General features: G+C 39.6%; 1 protein-coding gene across 2 annotated transcripts in view; it reads left to right on the top strand.

Moving 5' to 3' along the window:
• Positions 1 to 22,616, top strand: part of grik4 (glutamate receptor, ionotropic, kainate 4) — a 274,511-nt gene that overhangs the window by 189,998 nt on the left and 61,897 nt on the right. For both annotated transcript variants that reach the window (XM_069690256.1, XM_069690263.1), the window contains 2 exons: positions 3,086 to 3,264; positions 6,602 to 6,655. In XM_069690256.1, coding sequence (XP_069546357.1) covers positions 3,086 to 3,264; positions 6,602 to 6,655 — 233 coding nt within the window. The remainder of the gene's footprint in view (positions 1 to 3,085; positions 3,265 to 6,601; positions 6,656 to 22,616) is intronic.

Below are 22,616 nucleotides of genomic sequence, written 5' to 3'. Positions count from 1 at the left end.
GTTGTACCTGTAACCACACATGTGACACACAGTGATGTCACATGGTCCTTCAGCACACCTGTACATTACTACAGCAAGGTGACGAGCCAGAGAGTGACATCTCTTTCAGATTTCAGTCCAGGGTAATAAAAATCTGAATTTATTTTTTAAAAATTAACAGTCCAACAGGCCTATGAAGAAGAGAGCATCCAAAATATCCTCTCTTAAAAAGAAGAAGGAAAAAAAAAAGCCCTCCGTCTTCAGGATCTAAACTAAAGGACAAAAGAACAAGTACACACACACCCAGGCTGCCTCCAATTCTGTGGAAGAGACTTGTTCTTTTCAGGAAAACATACACAGACACAATCCCACCGAACTTGTTTTCTCTGTACAAGGACTTATACAAAGAAAACTACAGAAAAGCACATTTTTCATTCTGCTGCATGTTTTTCATTTGATTGAAACCGATTCACCAGAGCAAGCAGTGAGGGAACAACATGGCTGCTGCAGAGTAACCAAGTGAAAGAAAAGATTTGCGCTTTCCTTTGAATCCCGTGCAGCCAAAACACTAAAGAGAATATGAACGTTCTTGTGTGTCACTCTATTTGTGTGTGTGTGTGTGTGTGTGTGTGTGTGTGTGTGTGTGTGTGTGTGTGTGTGTGTGTGTGTGTGTGTGTGTGTGTGTGTGTGTGTGTGTGTGCCATGTTTAGCCAGCTACATCTTGTACAGTGCACCATCTAATGTTATGAACTCAACACAAAATTGCATTTGATGCCCTGCAAGGCGTGATAGAGAGTGTAGGCAGGAGGCAGACAAGAAGGGTGCTTTAGCAGAAGCTATTTCAAGCTCATCAAAGTTATTCTGCGTTATACTACAGAGGAAGCTGATCTGACAGGTTGGAGGTGCAGGCAGGCTGGCAAACCACAGCCAGGAGTGATGTCTCGTGAGTGCACAGACACATGCAGCCAGGTACAGGAAGGCAAATACACACACTCTGATATACTGCCATACAGATAGGCTATAAGACAGGCAGACACTGAGACATAATTACAGAAGCTTTTAGACATGATGCTGGCAACTGGGACAGGACTGTGGCTGGAGTTAATGTGCTCTGGAGAAGCTGAAGGAGTGAGCTTGATAACTTAAAATTGCTACATTAAATTTGGTCTCCATGTGACATGAATCGCTCGCCTGTCCTGTCACATGTCATTTTGCTATTACTTTATAATGGAGCTAGTAGGTGGAGGCTGTGCTGATGCAAAACACTTTTTCACAGAGTTATGTACCCCTAGTATATATTTTTTTCTGCCACTATCAAGAAATGTCACATGGGTGTGATTAGATCTGCAAAATTGTCAAGGCGAGGCCAGCACACAGTGGTTTTCTACTCGTAGGGCACTATTTGAATCCCAGAAGTGCAAAGTGGTAGATGTAGGGCATACTGACTGTGTGGCTGTCTCTAAGCAACAGGTGCAGCAATGCAAAGTTAAAAGGGACCTTGTGAAATGGAATATAAAGCTGAGGGTGTGATAATTAATAAGTGCATCCTTAGCCAGTCGCATCCTGGATCTCAGTGCACCGAAACAGCTGCAACAATCCCGGGACAAAATAACAATTGTAGCTCAACAATGGAGCACGCTGGCAAAACGGGAACACATCACACTACAAATCTGCAACCAGATGGTGTTTTTTGTTGTTGTTGTTTTTTTATTGACAACTTTACAACTATAATGACAGACAAACAATTAAAAAAGTGTTGATGAAGCTATTTATAGACTGCATTACTCCAATGCTAATTCATTCTTAATGCTACTGCACCTTAGGTCATAAATGGTCACATCATATCATAAAATGCATGAAATGCCACTTTTACCAAAAGTCAAGTGTGTGTACTTTTTTTTTTTTTTTTTTTTTTGTAATAGCAGCCTGTGGGTCATTTTCAGGTGATTTAATGCAGTTAAACCCAGCGGAGGGTCTGTATGCAGCACCAGATGGGAGGCTGCAGATATATTAACATATATGTAGTGCTGGCTCGACATGGCAGCGTGGAGTTAATGAACTGAGGGAGAAGCTGTGGACTTTTATGGACTCTGTATTTATTTATACTATAAATAAGTGTTGACAGATTTATTGACATTTATGCTTTAACCTTAGCAAACATAAATTTGTGTTGCTGATTTAAAGGCCAAAACTGGCAAGGAAATGTTTCATTAAAATGATCTATTTACATTTTGAGCATGATTCCATTATTGGTGCACATTTTATCCGAAGTTTTAGTTTGGGCTTGATGATGAAATCATCAAGGTAGCCACAGATTGTCCTTTGTTTGAAAAAACAGACCTTATTTTGAGACATCCATTCTCAGCGCAAAACACATTTCGCCTTGTGCGGCTTCATTTGAATAAACATCCCATCTGTTTGTGCCTCTCTTCACACCTGTGCACCATGCGCTCTGTGCCTGGCACCATATTACAAAACAGGTGGGCAAAGTAAATGTCAAGGTCAGGAAAATACTACATTTTACCACCACAAAACCAGGGCCCTTAGATTCACTCAGGTTGTATTTTCTCTCTGCAGCACAACTTGTGTATTAGTTTAAATTCCTATATAGGAAGCTCACAGGGTCTGCTAATATATGGATGCAAAGTGACTGGTAAAATGCTGCGGGGAGCATTTTGATTAAGTCGGCTATGCTTTAATTAGGGCAAATCCCACTTACCCAACTGGAGTCAAACGGTCTATTACCATGGGATGGAGCACAGGAGAAGTTGCTGAAACGTCGCTTTGCATTTGATAGCTTTACAAAAATTGCAATTAAAGGTGATCATTCCCGTTTTCCTGTGTTACAGGTTTTTTTTATGGATTCATTACACTTGTTCATTAAGTTGAAGTTAAAGCGGCATTACAAGATCAAGCATCACCTCCTAAATAAGCCTAACTTTCCTTAACTTCTTGGTTATGTATGGTATTTTCTTAACTTAGAAATAAAAGATTAGCACTGTTAAGCTCCATCCCCTTTAGGAAAGTCTTCCCTTCATTGCAAGTAACTCTCTCATATGTTTTCTTTTCTTTTGTGTGCATGTGTGTGCTTGTGTCTTCCCGGCAGGCTTATTGAACCTGGAGCAGCTCCTTAGGCAGTTCCTCATCTCCAAGGAGACTCTGTCTGTGCGCATGCTTGATGACAGCCAGGACCCCACCCCGCTCCTGAAGGAGATTCGAGATGACAAGACTGCCACCATTATAGTCGATGCCAATGCCACCATGTCACATATCATTTTGGAACGGGTTAGTATGGTTCACTTGAATGCCATGATACACTTGCACTGATTTTCTTTACTCCATACAGTCCTAGCTTAATACCAGTCCACATTTATATACTTCTCATACACTTCAAAGCTGAAAAGTAACGGGAAAACGCCGGCGGCAACAAGTGTTCAAGGCTGAAAGTGATTATAAATGGAGAAGGATTTTTTTTTTTTACAGAGAGAAAGTTGGTTATTCTTCAGTTTTGAACTGTAAAGGTTGTATTCCCCACTCGACTCAACAAGTAGTGTGCGGACGATTTTAAAAAAGGGAAATGTCCTATTGACCTCGATCCACGTGCTGTCTTCAATCAAAAGATGGTTAGTGAAAATGTACCCACTTTAGTGGGCACAGATTTGAAAAGAAAGGGATTATAGAACTTAAGACTCCAAAAAACTTTGTCCAAAATAAAAGGCGAGTAAACTGAGGCCGAATCAAACTGATGTAGATGGATTAAAACATGAAATCAAGTTGTACTTCAGTGATTCATTGTGCAAAAGGGAGAATTCAGCAACGTTTTGTTGATGTATGTGAGTAAGAAATGAAGGAGCCCTTTTGTCTAGTCTTTAACACCATGCATGTTTAACCAGCGATTATCAAAGTCAGGAAAGTAATTTGGGCGGAACGCTTCTTTCATGTCCTTTAGATGTATTATCCATACATTGCTTCCTTCTCTAAAAACATCTTGTACATAAAAATTGAACTTTGAATATAAAATGCAAAGCCACAGAGTTCACAGTGAGAAAAACATCTCACTGTCAACATCAATGACTGCTATTTCTGTCAGCGTCTTAACAATGTAACCCTTTCTGTACTTTCTTTGCGTATAGCACATACCAATGTGAGATTATTATAAAGACCTCGGCCACATTGAGTCCGACATAGTACCAATGCATCTCTTGATTGGAGTCTTGTAATTAGTGAGTGTATGAATAGGTGAGTGTGGGAGTTGAGGAAGCGAGGATACAGCAGCAGCATATGGTCTCTTAGTGATTTATACAAGCATCATTATTTCTGTAAGGCACTGGATGCATGGCCACAATGGAAGTGACAAGAAGTGAAGAAAAAGGTGGCTTGGGAGGAGTCGGACAGAGAAGGAGATGTTTTTTGTGCTTTTGACCTTTTTTTCACTCATTCTCTCTAAAGTAGTCTCTCTACATGATATAGCTCTCAGTAGTTTTCACTCTCAATAGCGTTTTTAAACTGCCATCAGTGGTCATCCAGTCACCATAGCAACCCTGGCAACCCTGGGCCACAGAGCAGCGGGAGTCCTCACTGGGGCTGGACTCGCTTCTCTCTTTCTCTGTTCCCCTTCTTCCTCAGTCTGTCTCCTTACTTTTAATATGGAGTTGTTCTCTCTTCTCGCTCTCCCTTCTCTGTGTTCTCTGACCAAAATGCAGAGGAGACGATTTCACTTTATTTCCTCACACCTCCTCTACCACGGGGTCCTGTGTATCCATCTCTCTATCTCTCACTCTTTTGTCTGCTCCGTATGTCAGGCTGTTAGTCTCTCTGTCGGTCATGAGCCTGTCCTGCAGCAGGGGGGTGGAAAGTTGGCAGCCACACCTCTTGTGTGGAGTACGTAGTTGTCTAACATATCAAGGCTGCGCGCCGACATATTTGCCAGTCTCGGATGATGATAAGAGCGCCCAGCTTGTCTGAAGGGACAGAGTCGTCCTTTGTCATGCAAGAAATTCCCCCTTGTTGGTCCTGTTTACATCTTACATCAAACCCTCTTCAGACAAAGGTCTCACTCTCTGAGGTTTTGGCATTCGGTGCGGTTTAGGTCAGCCGTGTTAGCATTCTGAATGTAATCTCATTCAGTCAGGCCTCAACTGTTCACCGCTCCACAGAACCAGAGTGGGATAGAAAGTGAGCCCATGTATACGGAGGCAGTGCAAACCGAGTGCACTCTGACCACAAGCTGTGGCAGAACAACGAGGAGATCAAAAGTGGAAAAAAAAAAAAAAAAAGGCAGCGAAGCTTGTGAATGCAACGAAAGTAGACCAAAAGGATTTTCCATCAGCTGTTTGTTTCTACAGTTCATTGTGAATGAAATGTGGGCAGCTATCAAAGCAATGTCAGCTTCTCCTCCGTTGTATTAAAGGCACAGTTCACCCAAAGAAAAGATGCAATGGTTTGAAATGGGACTTCCCATATTTTGTAATATGTGAGAAAAATCTAAACCACTTTATGGCTTTAGCTAGCTCTACGTGATGTGTTTAACCTCAGGGCCACATGCAAACAAGCAGCCTCCCCGCATCATATCATTTCCTGACATAGTCAACCTCGTAGTAGTTTCAAAGTAATAGTGGACTCCGTATTCTCAGAGGAGGAAGCTTTATGAAAGCATCTTGAGAGGTAATTTGCATTTCAAAGATGTATTTGAATGTTTTCGCTTTGATAATAAGTGCCTTTCTGTCTTTCCGCGTAGTTCATTATTTATGTTCCTGTGAAAGATTTCTGCTGAATATTCGTCATTGGAGTGACATACACTCATACCAGTAACACACAAATACCCACAGAGGTTACACTTTTTGCAGATTTGACAGCTAAATATCTGTAATTAAAGTCTTTCTAATGATATGTAACCTCAGCATCTTGTGGTAACTGCTTATTATGTAAATATGTAAATTTCAGTACAACCAGGTGAGGAAAATAAATTCTATTAGCAGTGTTTCAGAAGTGGCGTAAGGTTTAGTTTATGCACATGAAAGTTTCCAGTTGAGGTGAAATGATGATTTCTAAAAACAATTTTTGGGAAAAAGAGGATGTTCTTTAAAACTTGTTGAATTTATGTATATATACACTTAATATTTATAGATTTGAATAATGTGCACTACAGCCTGATTAAACTGAAGCCTATAGCTCACTGATTTTCTTTTTTGATAATGACTTTAATGAAATGAAACTATGAAAAGTTCACCCTGCCCTTCACAACTGCTCCTCACTCTGACTTTGATTTAATCAAATTGTAAGACAGAGGCTTGAGCGGCATACTAATGTACCTCAGAAATTAATTGCTCCATTGAGAGCCTTCGTCAGATAAGAATGCGTCTGGTCTTATCAAGATGTGGATTTGATCTGTCTGCTCAGAGAAGAGCTTGAGTATCACTGAATCACTGACCTCTCAACTTCTCTCCCCCTTTTCTTTACTCTCTCTGTTTTTTATTTTGTCCTCCTCTTGTGTATATCTGACCTCCAACTCTGTTCATTCAAAATCACATCCTCAAATATCTGTTTTGTGCTTCATGTACTCCTTTTTTCTTACATTTTTCTTTATCTTTCCCCCTTCCCGGTCTTGTCTTTTCTTCTGCAGGCATCCGAGCTGGGAATGCTGTCAGTCTACTACACTTACATCTTCACCTCTCTGGTAAGCAAACAGGAGATGGCATGTGGTCATTTAGAGTCTAGATTTCACACCTACAGAAGCACATCAGTGCTCTAATGCTGTGCTCATGTAGGGTATCAAAATAGCACACTTTAATTGGTACTCCTCAGTCAAGTGAATGATTGAATGGGTAGAGATTTGACAGAGGAGTCGTTGCATTATATCGGGGGGTTATATAGTCGATTTTCTCCCTCATTTCATGACTGCAAATTACAGACAGAGTGTAGTGGTAGCTCCAGTCACTGCTTTCATTGGTTGAAGTGCACTTTTGGACCCAACAAATAAATAATAATAATTGTTATAATTCCTACTTGTACTGCTTTTGGTGTTGTTTCTGCTGCCATTCTTGTCATAATGATGACTGTAGAGCTGGCCAAGCTCCCACTGAATGAGCAATGAAGTCATCAACATTCATTTGCGTCGATGAATGAGTCGAGAATAATTTTACACATCCTTCCTTCCTTCTTTCTTTCTTTCTTTCTTTCTTTCTTTCTTTCTTTCTTTCTTTCTTTCTTTCTTTCTTTCTTTCTTTCTTTCTTTCTTTCTTTCTTTCTTTCTTTCTTTCTTTCTTTCTTTCCCTCCCTCCTTATTTGTGAATTTACATGACATACTTTTTTTTTGTTTTAACTCATTTTGTCAGTGATTTACTTACAGCTGTTTTGGCTGGTTAGCTCAAGAGGAGCACTTGGTTCTGAATTGGTTCTAATTGCGTAGACCCCATCACATGGTGTTTATATTTTTTTGTGATCAGTGTCTTGAACTTGTAAGCTTTACATTTTATGTAAAGATATAATTATTTTGTATTTAACTATTTGTGCTCATGAACTGTTTTATGTTGATTTTTTCACATTGCATTATACTGTGGGATGCAAAGCTTGGTAAATGATGGTTCATAGTTGATGTTGCATATTGTTTACAATGGACAGTGTCCTGAAAAGTGATGACAGAGGCAAATAGAGAAATAGCTGAGGAGACAGCCACGGGAAATGCATTTTTGCAAAGTTACTTTCAAAGCAGTAGAAGGCCAACAGCTGAGTCTTTATGACAGAAATATCGAACAGGCACTTCTTTAATACTTCATCCCCATTAGGTATACAATAAAGTCACATCAGCAAGTTTTGTTAAATATAAAAATATTTTATTCCAAGTGTTTTACATACTATTTCATATGATCTACTGTGCAAACATTAGGATGAGGATTGGGGACAAAAGAGTTGGGGATGAGGTGTTCCCCTTTTTTTTCTTTGAGTCACTGGCCATCAAAATGTCTGAGCATATCCCTGCTGGATATTAAAGGGACGGCCCTTAAATTGGAGAATAATGGGTTTTAGTCACAAAGGTTAAAGGATCTGTGAGAGTTATTGTAAGATCACAATGATAGCGGCTTGGAGAAAAATTTATGCTACAGTAAACTTAGCAGATAGCTGATCCCTAATGGAAATTAATGAGGTTCAAAACACTTTGCTCTAATAGCGCTGTAGAGATGATCATATCAAGCTGATATATGACTCATTAAGAGTGGGCTGCTGCCATCTTCATGTTCTCCTCCATAGCCCTTGACATAGTCACTTCTCTAATTGTTGCACTCTTTTATTTAAGTTGCTTGTTTTCCTTTGTCTTCACAACTAAATAAGCTCCCTCATCAATTCCCTCTGGTGTTGCTGTGCAGGTCTGCTGGAGAGCACAGCCAAGCACACAGATTCATGGTAGATACTAGACGATGACCCCACGTCCATACTATCACACTACCATTACCACAATCTTCTTAAAATACAGCTATTTCTTTGTGACAGCATCGTTAATAGCTCCAGCTAACACCATTAAAATGTGCAACAGTGTGCCACTGGCTGCCGGGGATGTGATGCAGAAGCTTTGAGTGAATAGAAGCACTTTTGTCTCATTATTTGTCATATTAAGTAATTCATTCTATTTATTGTGGTTTGAAATGGCTCTGCTGTTTGTGGGGGGTTTTTTTAGACCAAAGAGGACAGGATCAAGTTGCATTAAGTTTTTCTTTCTTTTTTTTGTTTATCGTTCCCTCATATTCCACAATCACTATGATGGTACATACTTAATAATGACAGCAATACCTTGACTGCTTCGGTCACTTCTTCATCCTCTCATAAAAGTACACTGCTATTTCCTGTCCAGAAAAATGATAGCTTAAATACTTAGAACGGGCAGTGCCACTGTGATGTTTTCATAGCACAGTGAACCTACACAAGGCATACAAGGAGTATGATTTTAGAGTTTACTTGAGAAGCTGGTGCACATCCCAGTCAAAGTTTTTTTTTATTTGCCTATAACAGTATTTCATTTTTATTTACATTACATAGGCCAATATCACAGCAGCAGTCATTCCATAACTTTCCTTGAGATGGCTAACCTCCATCAAAACGAATTATTTGCAAAGCCCCACCCTGACCCCAGTTACTGTTGTTGCACCTGCCAGTTTCCATTGCATTTTAGTACTGCATAGTTAATTGCCGTTTACATAATATGAGATTTACTATCTGAAAAGCCTTTGAACATTACTGTAATAACTAAAACACCAGCCTTTGAACAGAGCCTTTTGGGTATATTATTGGTAATTTAATTTGTCTAGGTAAGGTAATATGGAGCAGTTTTTAAAAAAACAATCTAATGCCATTGTTTATTCAATGTTTCTTTTTTTAAAACAAGGCCTAATGAACACCACTTCCCACAAGTCCCAGACCTTTTCAAGCTGAATTTCACAGCTTGAGGAAAGAATGTACTCCATAGGCACTGGTGCACTTGTTTTCATGGGAGCTATAGCCTAGTTTCTTCTGTACTTAAAAGGTAATTATTGTTCAACCTGACTTAAAATCACAAAGGTTTCAATTACTAGTGGATCCAATTTGCCTTAAACGTACAGACAGATTTCAAAATGCTTTACAGAAGGTGACCAAATTCTTTCTTATAAAGGGCCAAAAATGTATCATGGATGGAGGGCTGTGGGTCAAAAATAAATAGTGTTAGGTAAAAAATCATATAAAAATGATTGAATTTATTTTTTTGTTTATCTAAAAATATTTTTCCGAAAATTAATATTCTAAATCGAACTTCTCATTTTAGAATAATTAAAACACTACGCATTAATTTTTGTAATCATGATTTTATTATTTTGCAGAAATTATTGTCAAAAACCGTCGTCTTGCCAATTTTTTCTACATTTTCTCATGTCAGAGTGTCACTACCTCGATCTTTAATCTTGACTGGCAGCCCAAAGACATTGACGTAGAACGCAGAATTAATAGCACAAGCATTAGCAGGAGACGGGGACAATACCATCAGTTGTCGTAATTAACACGTAGGCCAATTTAATTTATTAGGGAAGTTTAACCGCACTATTACCATAAAACAGTACCATAAAACATACTATGTCATTTTTAGCCGGATACAATTTACAATTTGTAATCATTACAGTTTGGATTTTCCAGCAGTTAAGAATAAGGAGAATAAGCACAAGCTTGTCAAATGCTGAGGTGGGCCAAAACAAATAAACCTGGCCCGCGGGCCCCAAATTGGGCTCCTCTAATCTATGCTATAGCTGCAGTCTAGATGTAGCGGCCTACATGTGACCTCAGAGGCAGCAGATCAAGAAAAATGTCATGTTTCATTTTTGCAACTCCTGCATTGAGTGTTGTTGGGTTTTGTTTTTGTTCTTTAAATGGACTGACAAATTAACTATTTTATATCATTGTTTGATAAAATTCAAGTTTGTGATATAGTTTGATTCACTGTATAAGAAATACCAACACTTTTCCTGTGAGCCTCCGGGGCTCCTTCTGATAGTGATTATAGAGCCACAGACAGATGGAGACAAGATGACTGATAAAGATGATGATTATACGATCACTAATCTGTCTGTCTGTCTGTGTCTGTCTGTGTGTGTGTGTGTGTGTGTGTGTGTGTGTGTGTGTGTGTGTGTGTGTGTGTGTGTGTGTGTGTGTGTGCGTGCGTGCGTGCGTGCGTGCGTGCGTGCGTGCGTGTGTGTGTGTGTGTGTATATATACACACACTTTTACTGGTAGCGGGTGTTCCAGTCCTGATATTCTCATCATCTCAGGGAGCAAATCATATTTCTTGAAGTCTGTTTAAAGGTTACTCTTATCAGTTAATGCCTCATCTTTCCCCCTTAAAAAGCATTTACATTAGGCGACCTGTGACCTAATACTTACTTTACTTTGTTCTCACAGTCATGTTAATGAAAGTGATTATGTTAACGACATCAGAAAGATTCTGCATCACTTTAAAAAAAAATAAGATCAGAAGAATGCAGGATTTTGTGAAATGAGCAACTGACTGTGTGTGTTAATTTTCTGTTGAGATACGGCAAGCTTTGTTTGATGAAATTAAACACAGTAGTAATTGGCTGATGCATTTTCTAAGTGGGGTGTCTTTTTAAGTGCACAGGGTTCGCTGTGAAATGATTTTCCATGCGTTAACATCGATTGGACTTCATTAAGCTTCACAGAGTTATAGGATTAAGCAATCAGTTTTTCAGGATAATGATAACGAGTTTTGCTTTCAGGAACCTATAATGTTTTCAATAATGGAAGCTTGTGTGTTATTATACTGCACTGTATGTGGACATTATAGATGGCACGTAAAGCTCAGTGGGGTGAGTCTTCAGTATTCAGTGTGCTGGCTTTAAGAACATTTTCATGAGATTTATTTGTACTGTAAAGTTCATAAATTCAGACATTTTCTTTTCAGGTTCCATAAATTAATCTGATAAATATGATTTCTGCTCTTTATTTCTTTATTGTAGTGTGAGACTTTTACAGCATCAATAGAGCTCTCCTTACATATGTTATCAATATCAAAAAAAAATGTTCTGCACCAGTTTAAACACCTTCTGATGGCCCCAACTTTAACTTATGTAGATTTGAGTCAGTGACCATGTAAAACTAGGTGTCATGGATGCGAAGATGTATTCTGATCAGAGAAACCCCTAATTAATTTGATTTGCTGTCAAGAGTTTTCATATTATCTGTGGTATAATAACTTGATGGAATAAGTGAGAGTTAAGCAGGGGGTTTAAATGAAAGTAGATACTGTGGTTAATGCTAATTTGGGCTCTGCTTCTACCAGCATGACTGATGTGGTTGAACAAACAAAGTTGATGTCTAAACTGATCACATAGCTTTGTACTTCTGTATTTTGGAGAGTTCTTTAATGCTAATAAATAAATTCATAACGTCAAATGTTTTACTGGAATAAACTAAACTTGGTTTACTGAGGTTAGTCACTGCCATTCAACTGAACCAGTGGTGCCTTAAGTGCTTTTAATGTACTGTACATGTCAGTGTTTCATCTTCACAACAGACAGCGCTAAAACTAAATGCCATCAACTCAAACAATTGAGCCTGGAGGGTCAAGATGTAAACAGTGTGATAACATCACACATTTACTGGCTAATGGAGTCTGGCTGAACATTGAGGTGGACCTTTTTTAATGAGTTGTACTCTCATATTCTCACTTTTATTAGTTTTTAAACTTTGTTTCTGTTCCCATTCGCCGATGCAATCCAAGTTGGATTTTCTTTAGAGCATAATGTACGTATACCTTATATATATATATATATATGTTAAAAATGAGTTCATCCTGATTGAAACAACTCTCTTTTTGGAGAAGGATTTTTGTTTTGAATTTAAGCCTACATTATACCGATGTACATAAAAAGCCACACTATCATAAATACAGTGACACGCCAGTTCATCAGTTATCTAAAATACAAAACGTAAAGCTATCGTGTCTGTATTTTTGAATCTTTGTAAGATCTTTATTTAATGTGTCTGTCTCTCAGTTTCTTACCCTGCTATTCTGGCCAAAGAATAAAAAAAATAAAAAAAATAAATTTAAAAAATAGTCTGGATGTAGTTATAGCACTTTCACAAAAGATCAGAAACTCTTCAGAAACCTGTCTGCTTCACTAACTCTGATACATATTGCAACACATGTTTGCTTTACAACAAAGGCAGACACCGTTTAGAAACATGCTGTCGTATTTATAATACATACATCATGTAGCCTCTTAAGATTATGAATAACCTCTTGAGATTGTAAACTGTAACTGGTAATCATCAATCATGCAGCATTAGTAAAAGTGATGATCTATATATGGATTTCTAAACAGGGGCATGTGAGATTAATTATGCATGTTTTAAAATGAGTTCATGTAATTGCTAGCAATGTACACCATTGTAGTTGGAAATTGCAGAAAACTACTGCTGTGAAATGCCACAATTGTCTTACAAATTGTGAAGACTAAACATAAATCATTCTTAAATGTTATATTCTTTCTGCGTGTCCTCCATCTTCATCTTTTTATTCTATCTGTTGTGTCCCCCTACTTTGTCCAACCACCCTCTACCTCTGCCTTCCTCCTCTGCTGACACTTCATTTGTATCTGGTCCTGACATCCCTGACTAACGATCTGCCAGGCTGCTCCCCTGCCTAATCTGTTTCCCCTGAATCATCATCTCAAGACGCTCATCAACGTCTTCCTGCAGCAACCCGTCTTGACTCGGGATTTTGTCATGGCCACTTATAGATCTGACTGCTTTCAGTCATCATTTTGGTTTATTCAGTTGTGTGTTGATGGTATTGATCTTGGGAGAAATTAGGCAAGGAACGAGTGGTACAAATGCATCATCATCACGTTATGCTACCCTATTCTAGTGAATATAGTCTGATGTTTCAAACTGTGTAATATACAATTCAAGTATATCATAGCTATAAGATGTTTTTTTTACATGTTGGCTTTTTTTCTACGGTCTCTCTGGAGAAGATGGATGTGAAATAATCACCATTCACTGACCATCATTAGAGATAATGGTCCTCAGTGGATGCTGCCTTGGGTGAAGATGGATTTTTTTTTTCCTTTGCCTTTCTCTCTGTTAGAAGCCACACAACTTTGATAGTACCACCTCGTAACGCTCTCTAAAACATGCTATGTGCTTCTTAATACATTAATTCTGCTCTGGGATTTTCGAGCCGCTGGTCCTGGATAATGTAATGTTAATCTAGAAACACAAATTCCCTTTAGTTGATGGTGCTGATCAGAATTAGACACGCAGGTGATGAGGTGGAAAAGGAGCACACAAGCATCACTCAGATTGTATCAAACGCTGTTTCCTTTATTTTATGTGATAAAGCTCTCAGTGCCAGTTTATTTTCATCTCCCCCCATTAAGTCCACTTAATACCATCCGTTAATATCCTGGGCCCGAACTGTAAGATCTGATAGAAATCTTGGCCCTTGGGTCTCAGTGAGTGGAGCGATTAAAACAAAAACATGAATCGTGGAAAAGCTGAGAAACTGGAGAGCTCCAGAGGGCTTTTATCGCTTCTCACTGTGAAAAGACAACTTTGTTTTTGGGAGCCGACATCATGCAGCTTCTTCAGCTTTAACTTAATGCAGCACACACAAACACACAAGCCACTCACACAAGGGCCTGTCTGATGGAGGCATGCACACAAACTATCAAAACAAACAGGGATTGCACACTTCCACATAGACGCACACGTTTGCCGACACACACACACACACACACACACACACACACACACACACACACACACACACACACACACACACACACACACACACACACACACACACACACACACACACACACACACACACACATTCAGTCCCCGCTCCATGCCTCCATCTAAGTGATTTGTATCCTGCGATCCAAGCTACTCTGCAGGATTGAATAAATCACATCAGGTTGGGAGTGACTCATCATATGTTGACGGGATGCCTAATGTCATTTGAAGGTTAGATGAGCGCGGGATTGGCCTAGCAGCGCCTCGCATGGCACACTTTCACTTTGCGGTGTCATTTTGAGGCTTAATGCAAGCGTGCAGACTCCCTTTCTCTTTCACGCACACGCACGCACACGCGCGCGCACACACACACACACACACACACACACACACACACACACACACACACACACACACACACACACACACACACACACACACACATCCAAACACATCCAAACAAAACAATCAGAAATACGCTTTGACACACAGTGCCGGCTGACATATTACCCTCTCTGCAAAGCGGGGACCATCAGTTCAACCCCACACACACACAAACCCCTCCGCCTGTTTGTTTTGTTCTTCATGTTCCATTTCCCCTCCACACACCCGTGATCCCTCTTGTCACTGCAGTCATTGTCATGCATGCGTGCCTGAAAAGCTGCCAACACTTCCTGACTGCCGTGCACACACACACACACACACACACACACACACACACACACACACACACACACACACACACACACACACACACACACACACACACACATATACACACGAATGATACAACTCCAATAAATAAACTCTTGAACATGCTCACCCACCCAGCAGCCCGTTGCTCACACATACATACAATTGTAACATCTCGGCCTGCTTATCTATCTGACCGTGTGTCTGCCTCCCGGAAATAAACTGTGTAATTTTTGTCTTGTGGTGCTGCTGTCACAAACCGACAACAGCGACACAGGCTGCATTATCCACATTGGGCCCAATACTAGTCCTCATTCAATGACACACCAAACACATTCATTTAAACTCGTCTCTTTTTTTCTCAGTTCATATTAGCTAAAGAGCTGATTGGCAGGTTTGTATGAAAGAGTGATGAGGGGAGTTAGGTTTTACTTCTGAAGCATGGCCAATGCTGTTATTCACTTGTTAATCCCTTTTCTTTCCCAGTCACTGACGTGCTTCCTGCCATTTGTTCTTGGCCAGTTGGGGTTCTGGGCTCGACATGCTCCATGCTTCTAATTATTCCTCCCAACATTGTCAAATGATGAAATGCTTTATGATTGAATGTGCCACTGAAGAGCAGATGAAATGTAGGCCCGCCTCCCCATCTTGCACAAACAGAGTTTTCAAATTTTCTCTGTCTCTTATTCCAAAAATCTTTTTTCTTTCACTGATTTTGTAGAACCAGCTTCATTTGAGAATAGGCAAAGATAGATAATAGTTGCTATCTATCCTAGTATTTTCATCTCTTGCCAACACCTGCATCCCACAACCCTTCTCTCTTTCTCTGAGTCTTTCACTCTGTCTTTCTGTCTGGACGTGTCTGGCTTTGATAACAATATTGTCGAGGTGATACAGAATTCAATTTCACAAGTTTATTGTTCTGGTAAAATTTATTGTCCCATATCTGTGAATGTGAATGAATGGAGGAAACATTTTTATAAAAAAAAATAATAATAAAAAAAAACATCTCACCCTCCATCTCCTGTGTGCCCTGTGGTACAGAAGATTTACCAACCCCAAAAAAGTCTTGTCAGTCAAACTGCTTTAGAGGGCAGCCACTGTGACTGTGAAAATGATTGGGATTTAATTAATTCCCCTCCACGGCTTATGTAAAGTTCATATTTCCCTGTTTAGACACAGAGTTTGAGAATCAATCAACTGAGTAATAGAAAAGGTAATAGGCTACGTGGACGGTGACAACAGAGAGCCGCATCCAGCCAGAATATAAACTATGTCATTATTATGTCACAACAAGTATGTTTCACCAAATATGGTCTCCTTGCCGCTTATTTGTAATGCAAATATGTCATCTCAACTTGGCTAAGAATTACATATATTGAGGTGGTGCTGCAGAGAGTCATACAGGCACTTACCATAAGCACAAGTGGTCCCCAGACAGAAGGACTCTTGTGGCTGTAATTGATTCACTCCCACTGCAGACATTTGTTCTGATGCTTCTGCTTTCACAATTTGAAAGTATTTTCAAGATCATGTTGATCCTCAGGAGGTTGAAGGAAACGTTGGCACGGTTTTTGGCTCTTTAATCCTAAATATTATCCTGATGGAGTTAATGCCAGTCCTATCCATGGCATATGGTCTGATATATAGTGCAGCATACAATCGCACTGCGTTGAGTTTAATTACATTTCTGACAGTGATTGTGTATACATTCCTGAATTTGCTATAGGCTTCACCATGTCCCATTATTGAATAGGAGGCTGCGGCTGTGGAGTGGTCGTATTGACATTGTTTCATTCGCTGAGATAGGGAGAAGCCGCGATTTCTGTGAGCACAAAATGTACGTGTGTAAATGTCCTCTTCAGCTTCGTAAACATTGTTCGCTATCAACAATCTCCACGACCTTAGAAACTACAGCAGCTTAAGATGACCAATTACAGATTCATAGCCATCATAGCTGTGAGGTGCAGTTACATTTTTTTAACATGTCTATGTCAGCTATGAACGACCGGACACCCAGATAAGGGGTGTTCCTCGGCCATTGCGGTTTTGATTTAGATGATATTTGATTAAGACCACCACCCTTCTCCCCCCCCTCTGTTTCATCCATTCTCTGCTGTCTCTGCACCATTAGCTATCCAATAAAGCTATTAATACAGGGATCAAGGCCTTAGCCATTCTGTGCTGTGAATTGCTGAGGAGAAAATATCATGTGGGAAGGCATTGACGGTAGAGCTCACTCGATAAAAAGAGATTAAAATAGATGGACAATATATCCTTGAATTTTAATGTAAAAAAGCTCATGTAATAGGTCCTTTTCCTGGACCTATTACATGCGCTTGATGATGATTATGGATTTCATCATTCACTAGTGAACCAACAAATGTCAAAGCAACAGTTACCTTTATCAGAGCCTGGTAGACCTTACCATCTGTGCAAAAGTCAGAATTTCTAAGACACTGACACACGACATGCTCACATATGCATCTCCAATTACAATATTCATGCTTCCTTGTCATATTTGCATCATGTAGTATGACGAGCTGGAGTGGATCTATTCTATTATCAAGTAATGCTGCAGTTTCCTTCTGTAACAGGTAATAGAGAATCATTTTGAAGGGTGAATGCACAGACTTCTGTGACATAGAGAGTAAAATGGCTCATTGGTGCTTCTAACCAGTTCATTATACACCATATCAGATCGCACGGACAATTAATAATCTCAGTCTCATTCATGTCTTAATCATTTATTTATTGATATTGAAGACAATCTACTTTATTAAAACATCATCTGTCTATTGTGGGCTCACATGCCCCGTTAGTTGTGGCAAATAGGCAACTATTGGAGGTGAAAAACGTCTGTAACCCCTTTCAGTCATGTTGCGCTATTACTGGTTTTGTCGGGTGCAGTTGGGCCAGCCACACAGATATCTGCTACAGCCACCGTTTCAGTACTGATTGAACTAGCAAATATTTGCAAATAAGCATGTTCAATAAATAGTTACCTTAATTAAAATAGAAATTAAAAACAGATACATAGGACATGTAGCTGCTGCCCCCTCCCCTCCTCCCCTCCTCACACAAGAGGAAACGTCTCCTTGGAGTCTTGTGCTTGGACTTTGCCATTGTCTCACAAAGAGAGAAGAAGACAAATGGATTGACATGCGTATCAGTATTCATGAAGAACATTCATTAATCATTTATAGATCATTTTGAGGGTTAACAGTTTGGGACGTGAGGTCTGTTCATGTGCAAATGATTATAAATTGATTGGGAATTGTGAAGAGAAACTGTGTGATCGTAAGCACTCTCACATTTAAAAAGCACTAATGGAAACCGAAACCATAGAAAAATGTGGAGGCTTTTGACTGCATTCTGGAGATCGGCACAGTGTGTGTGAGAGACAAGCTCTGACCTGGCATGTTTAGTATATAAGTCAGACCTCATTGCCTTATCGACCCCATACATAACTTTCCAACAGTATTAAAACATCCTCTTGCTTACCATACAATTATTAAACTTGAAGTTTCCCAGTGTCTTTTTATCTTTGCAGATTAGCCAGACGGTAGCAGGTTGTTTGTGTAAATGAAAGTAAACAATTTAGTGTAGCGCTCCACCACTCAGACTCTTACACTGTGTGTGAGGAGTTCTGGCGTATTGATTACTGTGTGTTAGTCCTATTACCAGCACCTCTCCTTCCGAGCCTCATGTCAGGATGACTCAGTGTTGACAATTGTATTACAGCCTGTTATCTTCCAAATCCCAGGGCTTGAATCCCAGTTTACTGTAGGGTCTGCTTTGGAAAGTTGAAATTGCTTGCTGACTTCATACTTTGTCCTTTCTATGCTTCATAACTCTCTTTCTGCCATCATCCTACAATCCCATGTCCACCTTGCTACCACTTTTTATTTCCTCATCGCTTATTTAGTTTCTTTCAACCTCTTTCTTCTCTGTCTTTCTATGCCAGCTCTTTTTTTTTTTTTCCCGTCCTCATTTTTTTTCTCATTCACCGAGCTCATACCTGACATGGACTGTATAATAAGCTGGAACCCTGCAAACACAGTCACCGCCAGCTGAGTTTTATTTTACTTTTATCAGCACTTCATGTGAAATTGATCAAAGACTATGCATGTGTGCTTTGTTTGGAGTCCTTCTGTTAACTGAATGTCCGTTATATTTATTAACTAACAGCATCCCTGTGACCTGCACAGATGCTTCTGTGTGTCCATATGCACTATTTAACGCTAATGACCTTGCTAATTGCTAATTAAGTGAGAGAAAGTCAAGTTTTTTTTTTAACTGAGTATTTTACTTCACTTTGTTAGTTATTTTTTTTGGCTTTAAGTCAACACCAGAAAGGCCATGATGTTACTGGTCAGAAAATTCACTCACCAATTATTTGTAATTATTTTTAAAAGATGAATTAAAAAGTGTGTATGTGCATATGTGTTTAAACCCATATGTCCTCAAATGTGCCCAGTGTATTGTAGCACATTTAACGCCGAGGAGAAAGTAATTAGTGATATGTAGAGCAAATATGTCCCTCTCTCTGCTGTTTTAATCAGCCTGATGAAGCTTTTATTTTGATGAAACACATAACTGTTATTGTATTCAGATTATCGTTCGGCCCAGGCAAAGAAATCCAGACGGAGAGTTCGATACCCAATTAAACTGAACTGATTGCTGAACTAATCGTGTCCAGTTGGTATCAGTGAGGGACTGTCAAACAGTTATTTGTCTCTCTACAGTGTATAGAGGCAGGTGAAGTTTGTTATCGGATCATTAGAAATGTTTGGACACTTACACATCTATTCACTTTGCGTTAGGTTAATGAAGATGCATCTTTAACCGACTCTTACTAAAATTAAGAGCTGCAGATGATTTGAGCATTTAACTCAATTTATCTGTTATTGCCATCACAATATGAATCTGACTTCCTAAACCAGATGGCTTCATTTCATTTTCAGTTGTTTGAAGTGCCTGTGTATTCTGTATGCTTAACTGATTTCATTCCCATTGCCCCGCTGATCCAATTAAAGTGGTGGCAGATTTGGCTCCATGTTTGACTGGGCTGGGAGTAACACATGGAATTCATAGGAAAATATTCACACTTACATTCACTTCAAAACACAATGAGGAAACTAAAGAAGAGCTCACTAACACAGTAAACCAAGTAAATCAAAAGCATTCATAAAAAAGCACTAAGAAGGAGTCACATTGTTGGCTACTGAGGACAGAAAGCAGCTACAGTGGATTAGCCAGCCTACATTAAAGCCGAGGAATACTATGTAATATGACGAAGCAGAAAATCATGTTGAAAACAGAAACAAAATGCTTATTTGAGATGAAATCTGAGAGACAACTAAGTTGTTCGAGTTTGTCTTGATCAGAGAGCACCAAATTCTGGGAGCCGCTTTCCCTTTGCGTCTCCTTTACACCAAATTTTAATTTACCTTTAAAACAAAAAAAACAAAAAGGAAATGTGTGATTTTAAATTTTACTAAATGATGTGGAAGAAATGTCAACATGACATTGTATTTTGTTGTGTTGCTTTCCTGCTGTGGCCTCTCTGACACAGAGATGTCCAGGCTCAGAGCTGAGGGGTCACATGGTCTTGATGAGAAACACACAGGTGATCGATGTGCAGCACTCCGGGCTTCACTGAGACGAGCCGAGTTCAGATGGAGTCTCATCTCCATTAGCTGCTGCTTTCCTCCTGTATTTTATTTTTTCCTTTGCCACCTACTGCCATCTCTGCAGCCTCAGAGATCCAGGGACCATCTCTGCTTTCCCTTGAAAAATGATCTGGTCTTTAGTTTTGCGATTAAAGAAGCATTTGTAAGTAATCTAAAGCTATTCTTTTTACTTTGAAGGTCTGTCTGTTTTAAATTTCATTTCCTTTTTGTGCTTTCAGCTGTTTTGTGCCTTCATGCAATTCTGCTGTGATTTAAATGAATAGCTTGCTGGAAAAGATGGACTGTTTCAGATTCCAAACATATGCTAGTGTCTGCAATATTCATGGTGGTTTTGGCCTCCATCCGCCTCAGGATTATTCTGGGTTTAAGGTCTCTGCCTCACAAATAGGCTGTTACTGTTGCAGGTCAGACATAATTCTATGAATAATGGAATAAAATTGCTCATTTGTTTCCGACACTGCAGGAATGCTGCCAAATTGTTGTGATGTATGTGGCTATTAAATGCTTAAAAACAAAGCTAATGTATCAACCCCAGCTTTCTGCACTAAGATATATGGTGTGTTAATTTCGCGGCCATCTCACTGGGAATTCAAGTAGCTGGCCACTAGAAATGATGTAAGTGACAGGTTAGGGTACAGTTCACGCACATACAGCACCGTGAAGTATCCACACAGCAACGGTGGGATGTTTTGTAAGTAATTGACACAGCTGTAATTTTAGTTTTTGTGTCCAGCTGCAGTAGACTAGTGACTTGAATTTCGTGAGCAGAAAATCCAGTAAATCATTTATCCAATTTTGCTATTAAATCCCAGGTTCATAACAAGTCTGTAAGCATGACATTTGGTAATGCTCCCTCCTTCTCTCCTCCTCCTCTCCTCCCATCCCACGCTCACTGAGAACATTGTAATTAAGAGGCTGCAGGAGGCTTTAGAGCTCAGCCTGAATTTACGTGGCAATTGATACAAGCATGAAATGACTTATTGCCAAAAACACTGCATGAACATTCAAGCCATTAGAGAATAATCAGGATGCCTCTAGAAACGGATTGTATTCCAGAGTAAAGACTGGACTCAAGCCTAAAGCTTTGAGCTTGTTATACCCTTTCCCTAGTGTGACAGGAAGGACATCATTAATAAGTACTTTATCATTATGAAAATCAATATATAATTTACAGAAATGTTACTCAATCATAGGCCACTGAAGTCTGTCTGTTCTTTCACAGTGCTGCCACACTAGATAAGAAATGGAGATAATATTTATTTATTTTTCTAATTGTCAATGATGATTATCACCACTGACAGCTCTGTCTTTATCTGAGGCACAGAAAATACAGACTTTGGCACGTGAGGTTACAGCAACCTCGGGGAAATCACATTTTCTCCGTAAAGCTGTACACATCAACATTTCTATATTAACGATTGAGCAAATGACCACAATTATGAAACAGCTGATTTGCAAGGACAAACCCAGAAGATTGATTACCCAACTCTGCTGCTTCCCTCTAGCCAGCGAAGACTATTGCTCACAGCTTCAGTATTCACTGTGATTATAGTCTGGAAATCCTGTCCACATTAAGGTTTGCTCAGCCTCTCTGAGGGGCGGACCAATCAGCGACCACTGGGGGTCATTTTTTTCAAAAAAGCGGCAGCGGTGGTAGTGGTAGTTTGGCGCACCTTATACAGTATATGTTGGTCAATGCTGATTTGTTAAATCGAGATCTACGCCCTTTAGGATGCAACAAGTGAAAAGGGTCCTCACTGGAATGTCACCAAACCCTTATATTCACGCAATGAATTTGGGTCTGGAAACACCAGACTAGCTGCCTTCAGCTCAACTAACATTTTTAGCCATTTTAAGCGCAATGTTTTGATTTTACTGCCTGTTAGTTTCAGTCTCTTCAAACATCATCCTTGCTTCCTACAGTGGTGAATCCTCTGCCCTGCCCAACACCAACTGGCAGACCAGCAAAGCTAGC

Source organism: Brachyistius frenatus, unplaced genomic scaffold, assembly GCF_029030835.1.
Source record: "Brachyistius frenatus isolate BFR_SWC_R1_liver_20210118 unplaced genomic scaffold, ASM2903083v1 Contig_1, whole genome shotgun sequence".
In the NCBI taxonomy this organism is placed as follows: Eukaryota; Metazoa; Chordata; class Actinopteri; family Embiotocidae; genus Brachyistius; species Brachyistius frenatus.
The sequence above is the reverse complement of the archived record's forward strand: the minus strand, read 5'-3'. Positions and strand labels throughout refer to the sequence as shown.